The sequence below is a fragment of the Uloborus diversus genome, chromosome 6, assembly GCF_026930045.1.
Source record: "Uloborus diversus isolate 005 chromosome 6, Udiv.v.3.1, whole genome shotgun sequence".
Classification (NCBI taxonomy): domain Eukaryota; kingdom Metazoa; phylum Arthropoda; class Arachnida; order Araneae; family Uloboridae; genus Uloborus; species Uloborus diversus.
Window position 1 is genome coordinate 109,243,351 of NC_072736.1, and position 18,030 is coordinate 109,261,380.

The following is an 18,030-nucleotide window of genomic DNA, read 5'->3' on the forward strand; positions in this document are numbered from 1 at the left end:
GGGGGGGGGGCGGGGGTGCAAATGTAGCCTCTCCAGATAGCTGTTTCAGGCTATGTTTGGACAAATTAAGGGTGGATGGGATGGTAAATGGCTCTCCTCCGGAAATTTTTTCAAAATTTAAGTCCTGAAAATGCATTTTAAGCTTCGCGACAGTAGGAAGAAGCGTAAAGGTTGGGAAAATTTTCCTAATTTAAAGTTTTAGAAACGCAAATTTAGGGTCAATTTGGTTTCTCAAAGGGAGCTAGCTCCTTTTTGTATCCGTGCTTGAGCGACTTACCTAATGTTGACAAACTCGGAAGTTGCCACCCAGGGTTCGAGCAAGACGATACCTCTCCCCTTCCCTACATCCGATACTGCTACATTAGCAAATTCGGATGATTCCTTTCACTAATAGAGGTCGAAATGTGAAAGGGTTTGCCTAGAGATCATTTTACTAACTATAAACCTTTCCTTAAAAAGAATGACTAAATGTGAAACTCATTGTATAAAGGAATTAGTTGATATAGTACAGTAGTACAAGCAATAATTATTCGAGTTATGAATATTTTTTTTTTTTAAAAATGAACATAAAACTCATTCTGTCTTAGTGAAAATTTTGTTGTCAATGACCAACCAAAGCAATTGTTGAAACAAATAATGCTATCCTGAAAATGAGCAAGAAATCGCCCACCATTTGATACTTCTCTCCTTTTACTATTGTTGTCACTTTCCTTTAAAAAAGGTGTTTTTTTTTTTTAATACGGCGGTTTCCTAGGAACTTACTTATGGTAGTTTCATCATATAACGAAAAGTTATGAAATTTATTGTTTCCTCCGTAATAGTTAACCGTAACAGTAAAATGAAATGAAAAAAAACATGGTCCCTTGACTTTACACTGCTACCTCCTTCAACCTGTAACTTCATACAAAGGAAGAGAAAAATCAACGAAGGTCCTCAAGAAAATCACATGTTTTGTATTAGAATAGTTTTATTGTCATAGTCGTACTAAAATCTTACAATTCAAAGACTTTTCCTTTTTTTGAGTCCAGAATAGATAAAAAGCATGATTTCTTTATTGGGAAAACGCGTTAAATTTTTTCGCGTCAAAAGTGTGAAATTCCCGCCCACCTAAAAGTGCAGCCCGGGGCGGACCGCCCCCTCCACCCCTCCCTAGCTACGCCACTGCCCCTGTGCATTATCGTTTCCCCCCTAAAAATCTGAGCTCCTCCGGTTTTTCTTTTGCGCCCTCGAGCGTATGCGCCTTGGTTTTTTTCCTCGCCTTCCAACTTTTTTTTTTAAATTCAATTTTGTTTTTGTCTTTAAAAGTGTGCAACACTGTTTTTTTTCCCCGCCCTTTGGAAGTCGTCAAGGTCGGTGCCCTCTTGGAGGACCCAATCCGCCTCTGGAAACATCCGTATTTTGCAGCACAATGCCATTAGAGACAAAACAGGGAGTAAAGGGTTGTCTTTTTACGCAAGGAGAGCGACAGACGCTGTAGCAGATTTTGCGTTATCCATGGTGCACCACGAGGAGGTTACTTCCCAGGTTGCTGAGGGTAAGCTTTGAAGAAAACTGGATACACTGACAGTTGGTGCGAGACGTCCCACTGTGTCCCAAATTCTCCTCGATTTGCTGTTGTATCTGCTTTCAGACTTTTAATAGGACACGATTCGTTTTCACCTGATGGATTCTTCAACCTGTACTTTATTTAACTCAGGGGTGCCCACCTCCAGTGGCGTAGCGTAGGGGGGGGGGCAAAGGGGGCACTCGCCCCGGGCGGCACTTTGCTAGGGGCAGCAAATTTTGTAACACTACATTAACATCGAAAAGGTTTTTTTTTTTTAATTTTTTTATTAAGATGGCGCCTTGCTAGGGATGTATCACTAAACAACATCAAAATGTTCTTTTTTTTTTCACTCTTCAGTTCTAACTTGTCTCATGAAATTTTTTTCGTTGAAGCACGAGCACGAAATACTGGATACTGACATGCATGCGAACCATTATCACTGGCGCTGACATAGAAAGACGAGAAGAGAGAGGACAATCTCGTTGGAGAGGATTAGAAATCACAAAGATCGACAAGCAGGCAGGGGCGGACTGGGTCCCCCAAGAGGACGCCAACCTTAAGTACCAAAGGGCACGAAAGAACTGAGGTTCAAGGGCACAAAAGTTTTAAAGGTGCTAAAATAAACAAAAGCGCACAGGATTGAGGGCGTGAAAAAACGAAGGCAGGTTCAAGGGCGCCAAAAATAAAGTAAACGAAGTCGCACAGGTTTGAGGGAGGCCCAAACAAAAAAAAAAAAAAAACGAAGGCACACAGAGGACGTTTGAGAGCGCATCGGCCCGCAGGCCAGTCTTTCCCATGTGTTTCCCTTGACGGAACTAAAAAACCTTATGCGCAAGCGGTTTTTTCCCCCGCCCTCGAACTGTTTTTTTTTTTTTCATTTAGCTTTAGTTGTGCCATCGAACGTGTGCACCTTCGTTCCCCCCCCCTTTTTTGCGCACTCCCTTCGAACCTGTGAGCCTGCTTCTTTTTGCTCCCTCAAACCTGAGCGCCTTCTCTCTTTTTTTGCGTCCTTGAACATGTGCGCCATCGGTTTTATTTTATTTATTTATTATTATTTTTATTTATTTTATTTATTTATTTTTTTTTTGTTTTTTGTTTTTTGCTTACTCAAACCTATGCGTCTTCCGTTTTTTTTTTTCATTTTTTTTCCACTCTTAACCCTGAACGAATTCGTTTTTTTTTTTTTTTTCTTTCTTTCTTCTTCTTTTTTTTTTTTTTTTTTTTTTTGTGCCCTCCCCTCGAACCTGTGCGTATGTTTCTTTTTGCTTCCTCAAACCTGTGCGACGTTTTATTTTATTTTTATTTGGCCCTTTGAACTTGTGCCCCTTTGTGTCTTCTTTTTTATTTATTTATTTTGCACCCTGTGAGAGTCAAGGTTAGCACTCTTTTAGGGGACCTAGTCCGGCCCTGGTAGAAAGATCTATTTTTGGTTCCAAGGCGTAAATTTTGAATAAAAAAAGAACTATTCATCGAAAATTTTTCGAAAATGTCTATAAACTTTCCCAGCACTAACCTAAATAAACTGAAAATTTTAACGAAATCGGTTCGGTAGTTTCTAAATTTACCCCGTACATATACATTTGGATTTTGTGTTTTATTTATATAAAGAAGATATTAATGCTTAAGTATAGGCACACTTAATTTCATTCGTAATCTTCAGTGTTATCGTAACTTCAATAAATATACCTAATCCGGGAAAGTTTGCGACTGAAGATCTGTGATGCGACTTATATGCAACATACGGTGCTTCAAGATTTATTATTATTTTCTAATTTATATTTATTTCATTTTAGTCATTTCTTTATTTATATTTATTTTTAGTTTGTTTTTTTTTTTTTTTTTTTTTGAAGTGATAACTTCTTATGGGAGGGTAAACCGATTTATGACGTAACGCGCGTAACGGCGCAACTCTCGTCTGGCATTCCTTTCATTTGCGCATACGACAGAAGCGCGCATGGCCGGGGAAATTTTGTTTCTTTACTCTTTGGGTCAGCTTTAAGTGATAGTAGAAAAAGAAATGAAACTAACAGAAGATGGATGATCATCGCAACTTTACGCAATCTCCTAACGAAAGGTGAGTTTAATACTACGATATAGTACCAATAACATTGTAAACAATATATATTTAATACAGAATTTAATCTTTACATTTATTTTCAAAACACAAACATTTTTGCTATTAGTCGTACTAAAAATATCGCGTTTCATTTAGGGTTTTGAACTGTGATAAAGTGTACATATTATAAACGAACTTCATCCCCGCAGACTCCGCAATGCGGGGGTTGGGGACAGCCAAGAAAACAAAAATAATAAATAAACATTTAATTTGTTCATCACAGAGTAAAATCTAAAATGTTTCGTAAGTTTGAGTGTTTTTTCTAATAAACGAAATATTTAAAAACGACGCGTCATTTAATCTATCGTTTTTGCGCCGACATCAAAACTTATGTTTAAAAGTAGTCTGAATGGTGATCAAAGAATAAAAAAAAATTTCATTTAGAGCAATTTTGAAATCGGTTCTTCCTTTTTTTTTTCTAAATTTTTTTAAATACAAATCTAACTAAGAGGAATATTACTTTTTTTCAATTAATTGTCAAAAACTTAATGCTCATAGTCTCGATCTTATTGATTCGGTCTCTCAACGCTGTAATATTCTTTTATCATGTGAAACATGGCTTGAAAATGATGATGCTAAAATTATTCCATCTTTTAAACGTATTGTGCAATTAATGCGTCAAAATATAAGAGTAGGAAGCGTAGCAGTTTATCAGAATGATCTTGATTGCATAAACACTGTCACTGCAAATATAGGATTACATGTTAATAATGCTACCAGCTTTAATACAGCTACACAAAACAATATTGGTGAAATGTGTGTAGTGGAATGTCTCAATGAAGCAAAGCAACAAATTATTATTGCCAACATATATATATATATATATATATATATATATATATCCAAACAAAAGTATTTCAAGTATTATTCAATTTATTCATAAACAGCTTTTAAATTATATACCAATAGGTTCTGCTTTAGTTAATGAAGATTATTATACAATGCCTTTAATTTTAAGCGTAGATTTTAATGTTAGTTTTGCTTCTGATCGAACTAAAAATTTAGTATCGTTTCTACAATCAAATTACAATTACAAATGATTAATAAGCCAGAAGAAGCCACTACAAGTCACGGAACTGTACTTGATGCAGTCTTTGAAAGATTTTTAGATAACAAACAATGCAAAAATTTCGTTGCTTATTATAGCGACCATAAGACAATTGTTACTTCCATAGGATTAAATAATGATAATACGTAATTTAATCCTATAAAAGTTATCACTTCTGCGGAGCGTCCCGTGACGCACATTTTTTCAACCTGAACTTTTTTTCGGATATGGGACTCATAGAAGTGAAGCCGATACTTGGATTTTACATCGAAAAGTAAATGATTGTACATCAAAAAGTACAATCGAAACCAAATTGTGAAAAAAAAAATAAAAAAACAGTTCGTTTTGATGAATTTTTAAATATTTTAGGGGGGGGGAGTACCACCCTGAGGGTCCTTCCTTGCTACAAATGCTCATCTTTTTAAACCTTCCTTTTCTCTAGTCCCCCAGAAGAATGTTAACGATTATAATGCTCCCTCCCAATCCAAATAAAAATATTGGATTAGAAAAAAAAATGGGAGGGGAGGAGGTCGATCTCCAGAACTTCATAACGGGGTAGGTAATAGGAGGAAACAGTGGTCATATTTGCAGGTCCGGATCTCTAAATTTTGGACCCCTGCAACTAAATCTGCGGAGCTTCTCCCCAGAGGCCAGCAGTGTATATTTGCAACGTTAATAAGTCTTAGTGCAGTTTTTTTCTTTTCTTTTTTTTTCATTTTCTTCGACCTTCGGGACCGTTAAGGTCGTTCCCCCCCCCCCCCGCACTGGGCCTGCATTGGATACAAGGGTTCATTTAAAAAAACGACATTTTAAACAACATTTTACAGAAACGACTAATACAATTGATATTGATAGTGTTATTAAAGAATTTCTGTTGATGAAAAAGTAGAAAATTAAAATTTTAGGTTAAGAAGAAATTTTTTTTTTCAAGTATTAAGAAAATGTATCGATCAGGTAATTTATAATGATATTTTTTTCTTCTTCTTTTCAATAAAAGGTTTGAGAAATACTACCAGTATACACAGTTTCAGATCATGTTTTAAATGTCTTTATCTAGGGAAAATATTATCTCTCATAATGCGATAATTTTTGAAAAATATTTATAAGAAGTTTTCGACCAACAGCATTTCCTGTCGAAGTAAGATTATATTACAATGTAAAACATGTTTCAGATAACAAAATCTTGTTTTTGTTCTGTAAAATATTAAGCATGTCGTTTTTTTTGTATGGGGGGGGGGGAGGCATATAGCAGGACAATGTAAGGGGCGGCAAATTTGGTGCCTGCTCCGGACGGCAGAAACCTACGCTACGCCGCTGCCGCCACCTACGGGGGGGGGGGGGGGGGCGCAGACTGCGCCATTGAAATTATTAGGGGGGAAGGGTGTTTTGAGGGGAATTTTTCTAATTTTTTTGGGGGATCTCCGCGATGTTGAGGGGTTGGAGTGTGCCCTTGCCCTTAGGGGGATGGGCACCCCTGTTTAACTCAGGATAAATCAAGGACGCTGCTCATCTGAACGATTGCTCTGAAATAATTAATTTTAACTGTTTTGTCGGGATAGCTCGTAGTCTAATTACTTAATGGTCAATTGACCCGGCATTTGAGAAATAAATAAATCTTGCGTAGTTGTGATGCCCCGATTTGTTCACACTGTCCACCTTCTTGAGCTTTCAAAAATTATTTTGAATCTTTTACAAAAATGAGATAGAAAAAACCTCGGGGAAAATAAAGAAAAACAGTTGACTACTTTAATGCAAATTAAAAATTTAAAAACCTTACAAAAATACAAAAATTGGTGTGATTAAAACAAGAATTTGAGAAATCAGAAAAGGTATTTTTTGTAGTGCTGCCATCTATATGTCGAAAGAGAACAAAGTGCGTGCACCCTCAGTAGCAATTTGTGATTTTGAAGAGATTTCTTAAAAGTTGGTGTCTTTTCTTGTGACTACCTTAACAGAAAGAGTCACAAAAATAAATAAATAAAAGAAAAAAAAATTCAAAAGTGGTTTGTGATTATTGAAACGATGTGTCAGAAAGACTCAGACCTTTATGTACTGAATTTTACTTTTAATTTTGAATGATTTAGTTTCTTATCTCCTAGTTTTCCTCCCCCACCCCCTTCTTTTCCTTCATTAAACGGGAAATATCATTAAAATGTTTGATAGCGAGATGGAGATGAACACCTAAACAGGTGACTGGGCTTAAAATAACATCACTGCTGCTCGTATTTGGCAAAAATCGAACAAAGTGGTGTTGGAAGCATCATATTTATTCATCGAACAAAAAAGTAATTTTTTGCAGCAGGGAAAGGGGACACAGGGGCGGACTGGCCGGTTGGCCCATCACGGGCCGATGCGCCCTCCCGCTTATGCGCGCTTGCGCCTTCAAGCTTAAACACTTTTTTTTTTACTAAAAACATCTTTTTTTTAAATTTATTTTATTTATTTTTTTAAATTCATTTTATTTTTTTTTTAAATTTATTTTATTTTTTTGAACAATTTCCTTGTTATAATTATAATTTTTTTTTTTTTTTAAATCTCGTATCGATGAGAATCAAATAGCTTTGGATCAAAATATCTGGAGATGGCATTTTGGACATCAGCCACGTTTTCCAGTTTTAGATCACATACCGGAATAAAGAGAAATCAGGTGGTGCAATGTCTTGCGAGTTTATTTCGGCGATTGTCGACAGAAAAAGCATGGTTCTCAAACACGATAGCGGCGGGTTGCTTCACCCACCACACCAGTGGCGTACAGCAGATAAATCATTTGGGGACGGGGAGGGGGGGGGGGGAAGGCTGAGAGCAAAAATTTGTCCCGCAATTTTTTGTAATTGAAGTTCTAAAAGCGAATCTTTTAGACGATATTCGATGATGATAAAAGAAGAGCCGGAGGAAGAAGAGCGGTCCTCTTACTCTCAAATTCTTTGAAATTTTAGTTTAAAAAATACTGTTACAAATCCTGTAAATAGAAATTATTGTAGTAACGTAACCTGTAAACAGTTTCCCGTAGTGAATATACAACCCCTTTTCATTCCGCTAAAGTATACGACCCCCTATTTCCTTTTCTTTTCATTGATAAAATTTGATAACGGTCTACGCATTTCGGGAAGCCGAAAGAATGTTGTGGAATATTTGAGAGATTTCTTTCGATGTTTATAAAGGCGTCCCACGTGATAAACAGTTTAGTTTCGATTGAGAATTTGTTCTGAGAGTGTATTAGCTCTGTTTATTGCGAGGCATTTCGCTGTGTTGTTTTCGTATTTGGAAGTAAATACGTGTGTAAACGTTGAGTTTACGGTGTTGAGTGATACTGGTTTAATTGCTGATGATTAATTTAGCAGTTGTTGACGCTCTTTCCTGTACATAGTGTAAATAAATTTCCTGTATTTTTAATCAAGAACTGTGTCATCCTTTCGAGAAAGTTGGAAGCCGCACCGAATCCGTTACAATTTGGCGCCCAACGTGGGGCTTCTTCTGGACTTTCTTGGAGTAAGTGTGACTTTGGACATTTTTTTTCATAAAGACTGTTAGAATTTATAGACTTTGTTTTTATGGTGATTACTCGCGCAATGGATGACCAATTAAAACAACTTCTGGAAGCAATTAATACTGTGAAAAGTGACTTGACCGAAAGTTTGGCGACTAATCAAGAACAATTAAAAAATGATATGGCGGCTAATCAGGACCAATTAAAAAATGAATTGACTGCAAATCAAGTACAATTGAAAAATGAACTGGCGACTAATCAAGAACAATTGAAAAATGAATTGGCGACTAACCAAGAACAGTTAAATAGTGATTTAACTGCTAAAATTACTACAAGTCAAGATGAAATAAAAAGTGACCTAACGTCGATGAAAACCATGATGGAGAATCAACTAACCGCCATGGGAGATAAAGTTGATGCTCTGGAAGAAAAATTTGATACTGTGGAAGAGCGTATCGCCAATGTGGAAAATAAGTTGGAAGAAGAAGACAAGAAATTTACTTCATTTAAGGAAGAAATAATTAAAGATATGGAACGGAGATTGGCGACCGCGGAAAGCAGTTCTGTACAGTTTGGCGCTCCCACAACTGTTGCTCGACCGTCCATTAAACTGGCCACATTTGATGGGAAAAGTTCGTGGCAGGTATACAAGACCCAATTCATGATAGTGGCGGAAGCGAACGGATGGGACTCTGCTACCAAGGCCTGCCATCTTGCAGCATCCCTGAGAGGTGACGCAGCGGACATTCTTCAGACCCTTCCGGACAGCCAGCGCCTGGATTTCGCCGCCCTCACATCTGCGTTGGAGCTTCGTTTCGGTGAGAAGTGCCAGAAAGATTTCAGCCGACTCCAGTTGAAGTCCCGTTTCCAGAAAACCGGGGAAACCCTGCAAGAGCTAGCGGCGGACGTCGAGAGACTGTCTCATCTTGCTTTTTGCGACTGTCCTGCGGATGTTCGAGACAACCTGGCACTCAACTACTACATCGACGGGGTTCGAGATCCGGAAATCCAGAAAGCTCTACGGATGGCGGATGTCAAAGACCTGAGTTCTGCTGTTGTGTATGCGATGAAGTTGGAGGCCGCCCAGCAAGCAACCCGCAAGGATCGCCATTCAATCCGCGGCGTGAAAACTGATGAGCCTGATCCGGTTTCGTCACGCTTTGCTGAACTGGAAAAGCAAATAAAAGAAATTGCAGGAATCCTCAAAAGGACTTCGGCTCCCAAGTACCAAAATGGACAATCACTTAAGTGCTGGAAATGTGGCGGCGAGGGTCACTTACGAAGAAACTGTGAAGCTCGCCAAGAAACCAGAGGGAAGAGCACCTCTCCCTCCCAGGTCAAGGAAAACTAAGCCATGGCAATCTCGCGGGGCGGAGGTCGCCAAATTGGAATGAGCCCCATCTTAAAGTTTTCCAGATTTCATCGACGAGTGGCGGCAGTAATGGACTGTTTGTTTACGCATACGTAAACGGGTTTCCCTGCGAACTGATTATTGACACTGGAGCCAATGTTACAATCATTAGAACAGATGTGGCTCGTCAATTTGGACTCAACATTCTATGGACGCCGCCCTGCGTTACCCTCCAAACTGTGACAGGTGACAAGATCGAGATTGAAGGTAAAGTAAACTTAGAAATTGTGTTTGGAAATGCCACTTACCATCATACGGCATTTGTTGCTGCTATCACAGACCCCTTCATTCTCGGATTGGACTTTTTAAAGAAGTATGACTTCAACCTCGACTTCAAGACAAATGAGCTGCACTCGATGAGAGAAGACATAGCCGTTTTCCCCGCAGAAAGTGATGTAAAATCCGCTCATCAAATAATAGCCCAAACAGATTTATCGATTCCCTCAAGGTCAGAATCATTAATACCTGGCTCCATTGAAGAAAGCAATAGTTTTCGATTTGGACTCATTGAATACCCCAACTTAAGCAATAGCCCAAAAGGAGTGCTGGTAGCATCTACGCTGGTGGACCTTTCTAAAGATGTAATACCTGTGCGAGTCGTCAACGTGAGTGAAAGGCCAAGGAATATCCGGAAAGGTGAAGTGCTGGCAACTTGTACTCCAGTAAACTGCATCATTAGAAGAATCAATTCCCACGAGACTGTGTCTTCTGAGTCCTTGACATCGAAGTTAATTGGGAGTGCACCCTTATCGAAAGATCAAAGAACTGCTGCGGAACAATTGGTGGATGACTTCAAGCATCTGTTTTCATCTACATCGGAGGATGTTGGCCGTACGAATTTAACGCAGCATAGGATCTACACTGGAGAACACCCCCCTATTAAACAGCATCCAAGACGACTACCGTTCGCCAAGAAGGAAGAGGTTGAGACCCTCCTGAAAGAGATGAAGGAGAATGATGTAATCGAACCTTCATCCAGTCCTTGGGCCTCTCCCATCGTCTTGGTCCGAAAGAAAGATGGTTCCACCAGATTTTGTGTCGATTACCGACGGCTGAATGAAATCACCAAGAAAGACAGCTACCCTCTTCCACGGATAGACGACACCTTGGACACTCTTTCCGGACACAAGTGGTTTTCGACCCTGGACTTGAAGAGCGGCTACTGGCAGGTTGAAATACACCCTGATGACCGAGAGAAGACAGCGTTTACAACTGGACAAGGCTTGTGGCAGTTTAAAGTGATGCCCTTCGGCCTCTGCAATGCACCAGCTACGTTCGAGCGTCTTATGGAGACAGTGTTAAGAGGACTTTCCTACGAATCCTGTCTGGTCTATTTAGACGATATCATCATCGTGGGACGCAGTTTCGAAGAACATCTGGCAAATCTTAGGAAGGTGCTGCAAAAGCTTAAGGAAGCCAATCTGAAGTTAAGCCCGTCCAAATGTAATTTGTTCCGCCGGGAAGTGAACTACCTTGGTCACATCATCTCTTCTGAAGGTGTACAAACCGATCCAGAAAAGGTATCCGCGGTCAAGAGGTGGAGTCGTCCCGAAAACATCCATCAGCTGCGAAGTTTCCTGGGGCTCTGCACGTACTACAGGAAGTTTGTGAAGGGTTTTTCCAACATTGCACGACCTTTGCATAAGCTGACGGAGAGCAAGCAAAAGTTTGAATGGTCCAAAGAATGCGAAGATGCATTTCTACGACTGAAGGAGGCTTTAACATCAACGCCTATCCTCGCCTATCCTCAGCCTGAAAAATTCTTCATCCTAGACACTGATGCGAGCCACGAGGGCATCGGAGCTGTTTTATCCCAAGAAATTGACGGAAATGAATATGTCATCGCTTACTGGAGCAAATGCTTATCAAAGTCGGAGCGAAATTACTGCGTCACCAGAAAGGAGTTACTGGCCATAGTGAAAGCTATAGAACACTTCCATCATTACCTCTACGGCCGAAAATTTCTGCTTCGGACAGATCATGCCTCATTAACTTGGCTTTTGAACTTCAAAAATCCGGAAGGTCAGATAGCCAGATGGATACAGCGGCTCCAGGAATATGACATGGAGATCAAGCATCGAAAAGGGTTATCTCACTGTAATGCTGACGCTTTATCAAGGAGACCCTGTCCTGAGAACTGCCACTATTGTTCCCGAATCGAGAAACAGTATGGAACGACTAGCCCTACCGCCTATCAGGTGACAGTGACTCCAATATCATCAGAACCTGATCCATGGAGTGACGACCAAGTTCGAAAAGATCAACTTGAAGACCCCGACATAAAACCAATTTTGGAGTTCATGGAAAGTGACAGTCGGCGACCTAGCTGCTGGCAGGACGTTTCCATCTTCAGTCCTGCAACAAAAAGATACTGGGCTTTATGGAACTCGCTCCATTTACGGAACGGCGTGCTACACCGAAAATGGGAATCTGACGACGGCAAAACATCTAGGTGGCAGTTACTACTTCCCCGATCAAGGATTTCAGATGTTCTGAAAGAAATACATAGTAGTGCGACTGGAGGACATTTTGGTGTCTTGAAAACCCTCAATAAAGTTCGGGAGCGCTTCTTCTGGAGTAAGGCGAAGGATGACGTGGAGAAGTGGTGCCATTCTTGTGACGCCTGTTCTGCTCGTAAAGGACCGAAGAAAAGAAGCAGAGGGAAGCTACATCTGTACAACGTTGGAGCTCCTTTCGAACGAATTGGGATCGACATCCTGGATCCTCTACCAAGAACTGCTGATGGGAACATATACATTCTTGTTTCCATCGACTACTTCACCAAATGGCCGGAAGCATATCCCATTCCAGATCAAGAGGCTACCACCGTAGCAGAGACTCTAGTCCAACATTGGATCTCGAGATATGGAACACCTTTGCAAATTCATTCCGATCAAGGGAGGAATTTCATCTCTGCTGTGTTTAAGGGCCTATGTCAAATTTTCGGAATTGAGAAAACTAGGACAACACCACTACACCCACAATCGGACGGTATGGTGGAGAGATTTAACCGCACAATCCTGAATAATCTCTCGCTTATGGTATCCAGAAATCAACAGGATTGGGACAAGAAGCTACCTTTGTTCCTGCTGGCCTACCGCAGTGCTGTCCATGAGACTACCGGATATGCCCCATCTCAGATGCTCTTCGGACGAGAGCTTCGGCTACCTTGTGATCTCGTCTTCGGTCGTCCTCCGGATGCGCCTGCATCGCCTGAGGAATACATCCAGGATCTCCAGGCCCGGTTGGAAGACGTTCATAACTTCGCACGAGAGCGAATCAACATCGCGGCGGAGAAGATGAAGACCCGATACGACACAAGGTCTACTGGACATGAATTCAACGAAGGCGACAAGGTTTGGTTATGGAATCCCATCCGACGGAAAGGTCTTTCACCCAAATTGCAGTCGCATTGGGATGGACCCTACAAAGTCCTTAACCGACTGAATGACGTCGTAGTGAGGATCCAAAAATCACCTTATGCAAAACCTAGGGTTGTACATTATGATCGGTTAGCCCCATACTATGGCCATAGTTCATGAGTATTACGTAAACAACCATGGTTGATAACATAAAAGTTGTAGATAATTTTTGCTTTTAATGTTTAGTAATATTTCTTGTTATTATTGTGTTTCCTATGCATTATTGGTTATTATTTAATGTGTGTATTTGTGAACTTGTGATAGAAGTTTGGCACCCTTTCTGGGGATTGTACTGCCCGGGACGTGCAGTCCTTAGGAAGGGGGCAATGTTACAAATCCTGTAAATAGAAATTATTGTAGTAACGTAACCTGTAAATAGTTTCCCGTAATGAATATACAACCCCTTTTCATTCCGCTAAAGTATACGATCCCCTATTTCCTTTTCTTTTCATTGATAAAATTTGATAACGGTCTACGCATTTCGGGAAGCCGAAAGAATGTTGTGGAATATTTGAGAGATTTCTTTCGATGTTTATAAAGGCGTCCCACGTGATAAACAGTTTAGTTTCGATTGAGAATTTGTACTGAGAGTGTATTAGCTCTGTTTATTGCGAGGCATTTCGCTGTGTTGTTTTCGTATTTGGAAGTAAATACGTGTGTAAACGTTGAGTTTACGGTGTTGAGTGATACTGGTTTAATTGCTGATGATTAATTTAGCAGTTGTTGACGCTCTTTCCTGTACATAGTGTAAATAAATTTCCTGTATTTTTAATCAAGAACTGTGTCATCCTTTCGAGAAAGTTGGAAGCCGCACCGAATCCGTTACAATACAATTACAGACAAGCTTTGGCGATGTTCGGAACAGGAGAGGTTCGAAGATCCCTCTTAAGAATTTTTTCAAAATTAAAGTAGGAAAAATGCAATCACGGCCATATCTTAAGTTACATTAAAAGAAAGGATGGGAGTTTAAAAATCCCCCCCCCCCCCGGCACTGTTTTGAAATTGAAGATCCAAGCGCATAATCTGAGACAACCTTTGATGTTAGGCGGAGGGGAGTTTCGCCTCCTTGCCACCCAGAAATTTTCCGAAATTGAAGTCTTAAAAATGCTTTTGTTGGTTTTGCGACCTTTAGAAGTTTGGAGAATGATGTGTCGGAGGCATCACCCCTGGCATTATTTCGAATTCAAAGTTTCAAAAGCACAATGTTAGACTATCTACGACGATGTAGGGGAGGGATCGGGTTTCTCCTTCGACAGTTTTTCTAAATTGGTCCTAAAGTACGTCATATTTAACTACGTTAAGGAATGGTGTGGGATCGAGACTCTATCCAGAAATGTTTCGAAATTGAATTTCCGAAAAAACGCAATTCTAGACGATCTTTGATGATGTTATGAAGATGTTTGTGGGCCCTCTCCGGATTAAAAAAAAAGAAATGAGGTTCTAAAAATGTATTTATAAGCCATCTCTCGTTACTTAAAAAGGATGGAATCTCGTTCGGGGATCCTCTTCCTCCCCTTTTATTAATTACCTTCCTATCTTCTTTTATTTTAACTAGAAATTTTACGGAAAGTTCTCACCCAGTTATCCTTTTCCAAAAACTGTTTTGGTTTTCCATGGTAAAATTTTTAACTTCCACCCTATTATTTTCATCTGTCTGAAACGCAAAATCTACTGCCCAATAAAAAGCTTTCAATATTTGGACTGATGTTGGATTTTGTACTTGATTTCACTTTGTTTCAAATATCATTCCTCCTGACTTTTGTTTTTTACCTGTAAACATTTAGAACGACTGTTACGGCTTTTCATTACAATATTTTTAATCTCTCTCTTTCTATTTAAACTTTTTTGTCTTAGAAATATTCTCGGCGGCACATATATTTTTCTCCTTTTTAGCCGTGATTTTTGTGACAATATTTCGATAAAAAAAAAAAGAAAAAACACACACACACACACACACACACACACAAAAAAAAATATTTTGTTCGCTATACGAAGTTATCATGTACTCATAAAGTACTCATGTTTATTTATATATTTATTTTCTTAAAACTGGGACACGCCATGGTTTTCTATATTGCGCTTATTTTTTTGTTATTGCTTAAAAAATTTGAAACATTTGTAACTGCCTTTAGTTTGATAACCTTAATAATACAGATTTTCGGTTTATCTTAAGTACTATTTTAAGATTGCATTATTTATCTATTTATTTATGTAATTTTTACAAAAAAAAAAAGTCACTTTTTATTCCTTTGTTCATCATTTTCCTTTCTAACTTTCTACACTGCGAAGTTTTACATTTTAAATTTTACAAAAAAACGAAGTTGCTGGCTCCTTTTCCGAAAACCTGGCAAGGGGTATGCAGCATTCCAATTCCCTAGACAACTATTCTGACTAGAAACGAAATAATGCCCAAGTGTAAAGTTGACATAAATATCCTTTAGTCTTTCTCTTAATTTTGATAAAAAAACCCTTTATACTTAGTTGTACATTAAAAAAAAATGTAACACATGTTTTTATAAGTTCATTTGAAAATTTAGGGAGGGACTGCAGCTCTATCAGCTCCCCCCCCCCACCCTTCTAAACATGTTCCAGCACCATACTCACCCGATATTCCACCATCTGATTTTTCTTTAATCCGATTGCTATGTGAAAAAATGAATTAAATTAAATAAAAAATGGTTGACATCAAAAATGTCATTCCCAGACATTTTGGCCCTAAACGTCCTGCTTTTTATCGATCCGAAATCAAAAATTAACTTTTTTATTAGATGGTTAAAAGTTGTGAATAATGAGGCTATTTATCACTGAGTAAAAATAAATCTTGAAACAAAATTATTTGCTTTGAAAAAATAAGACATTACTTACCGGTCCCCGCAATTTACATGTACAACTAATACTGTTAACTATTTAGGTAAACTATCTACTATCTCTATCATTTACACAACATTGACTATGATCCTTAGCAAAATGGCAGTTAAATTCCTTCATTGCCATTATGGAAAGTAAAGTATATAAAAAAAATGTTGCCCCATTACTTAGACATATCGCACCCCCGACAGGGAAAGTGACGCAAGTCAAAATTGGGGGAAAAACGTACTAGCTATTGATTTAAAATCTAAATTTAATGCTCTTTCTTGGAACTAAACTCGCACCAAGTTAGCTAATAACTGGTGCGAAATACGATATAATCCATACAATACAGTGACACATCATTAAAGTTTCATAATTTAGAAAAATAACTTTCGAACCTTTAAGTATGAATTATTAATGTAGGTAGCAAAACTAACCAGTAAACATCACTTTATAATTTTTGGCGCGTATTGTGATATTTGAGAGGAAATCGCTTGAAACTACTATTGCGTAAAACCTTCATTCTTTCCAATGCTTTTTTTTTTTTTTTTTGGAGTTTCATCACGTTCCTTGCCAGAGTCCGATATGGTGAAGAATTGCCTCATCATTAAAAACTAAAAGTAGTTGAACGGTTTGAATTCAATATTTTTCTTAAACAGAAGAAAACCATCATGAGTTCAGAAAGCGGTTGACTTTTGAATTATTCCACATCAACTGACGTAATTTTTCAAATCGTCCCCACTCGACTATCTCTGATTTGGATGAAATTTTATCGAGGTGTAGAGACGCCTTTGAAACTAACCTGTGCAAATTTTCAACTTCCTAGGTCCAAATCCTGAAGATCTAGGATTTCCAAAAATATGATCCAAAATGGCGGTTCAGCTTTTTGTGCCAAATTACCAACTTTAGACTGAGTTTATAGAAAATTTTATCACGCTGGAAGACTGAAATTTTAGGTGCTTAAAGTACGTTGGACCGTTAATATATTCAAGAATTTTTGTGAATTTCAGTTCGTTAGATTTTATGTAGCATGCGCGTAAACTTGTGAAAAAGCGCGACATGGATAATTTTTTCAGGATTTTAGTTAGTCGTAAAATCTGAAGCAAAATAATCCAAAATGGAAGATAAATAATTAAAATGAAGAAGAGTTGTTTTCCCGAACTTCAAAACAGTCAATTAGAAATTCTCTCATAATTTTAATGGTATCTCACCTGGCTTTTCTGTGAGAACTTCCATTTCTGGAAGACCGCGAACCCCGGGAGCCTCTTGAAGACTTCGAAATGTCACTTTCGTTGTCTGAACCTCTCTTGCTTCGATGATGCCTGAAAAGTGTAATGACTTGGTGATAAAATGTATTCATTTACATTTTTTGAAAACTGTCCATGACCACACATTCTCAGAAATGAATTGCTCACTTTTGAAGATCTTTCAGTCATACGAGAAACTTCGTCATTTATGCAATCATTTTTTCGTTTGGTCAGGAACTCATGCTCAAATCTCGAGTAATTTTCGTCAATTTGACGATAAGTTATATGGAGCATTCTCTTCACGAAGTCATTTCGAAAAATGTGACGTAAGTTTTGTGAATTTGAGAATACTTTTCTGAGAATGTAGAATATGAGCACTTGAACATGTACTTGGAGAGTAGATTTGAACGTTGATTTAAATCAGCTCGATTTAAATCTTGATTAAAATCAAGATTTAAATAGAGTGATTTTTAAAAAAAATCATTGATTTAAATCGATTAATTTGAATATTGAATCAAGTAATTTTTTTAATAGCATCATTAATTAAAATCAGTTCATTTTATTTTTATTAATCAATTCTGCATTTTTAGAATGTATTGCTCTAAATTTAACTACACTGCATTATACTATCTTAACTTCAACAGGCAAAACTACATGGATCCCTCTTTCTCTGTGTGTAACAGATTTTCACTCTTACAGTATTGCTTTTGCTCTAAAATTGCAGTTCAGAACAAAATAAAAGTTTGCAGTTTTTTCTTATACACCATGACTAATAAAGTTGAGAAAAGTAATTGTTCAACACATTATTTTACAATAAAAACGTACATCATGATGGAAACCTTATCTTTAAGCAAAGCATAAAACAAAAATCACATCTTATCTAAGCATTATAACGCATTTATA

The 18,030-nt window shown here is 38.3% G+C and overlaps 1 protein-coding gene across 1 annotated transcript in view; it reads right to left on the reverse strand.

The window, feature by feature from the left end:
- LOC129224079 (band 4.1-like protein 4) overlaps positions 1–18,030 on the reverse strand; it is a 173,097-nt gene that overhangs the window by 26,299 nt on the left and 128,768 nt on the right. Inside the window, exon 16 of the mRNA XM_054858480.1 lies at positions 17,092–17,202. Coding sequence (XP_054714455.1) covers positions 17,092–17,202 — 111 coding nt within the window. The remainder of the gene's footprint in view (positions 1–17,091; positions 17,203–18,030) is intronic.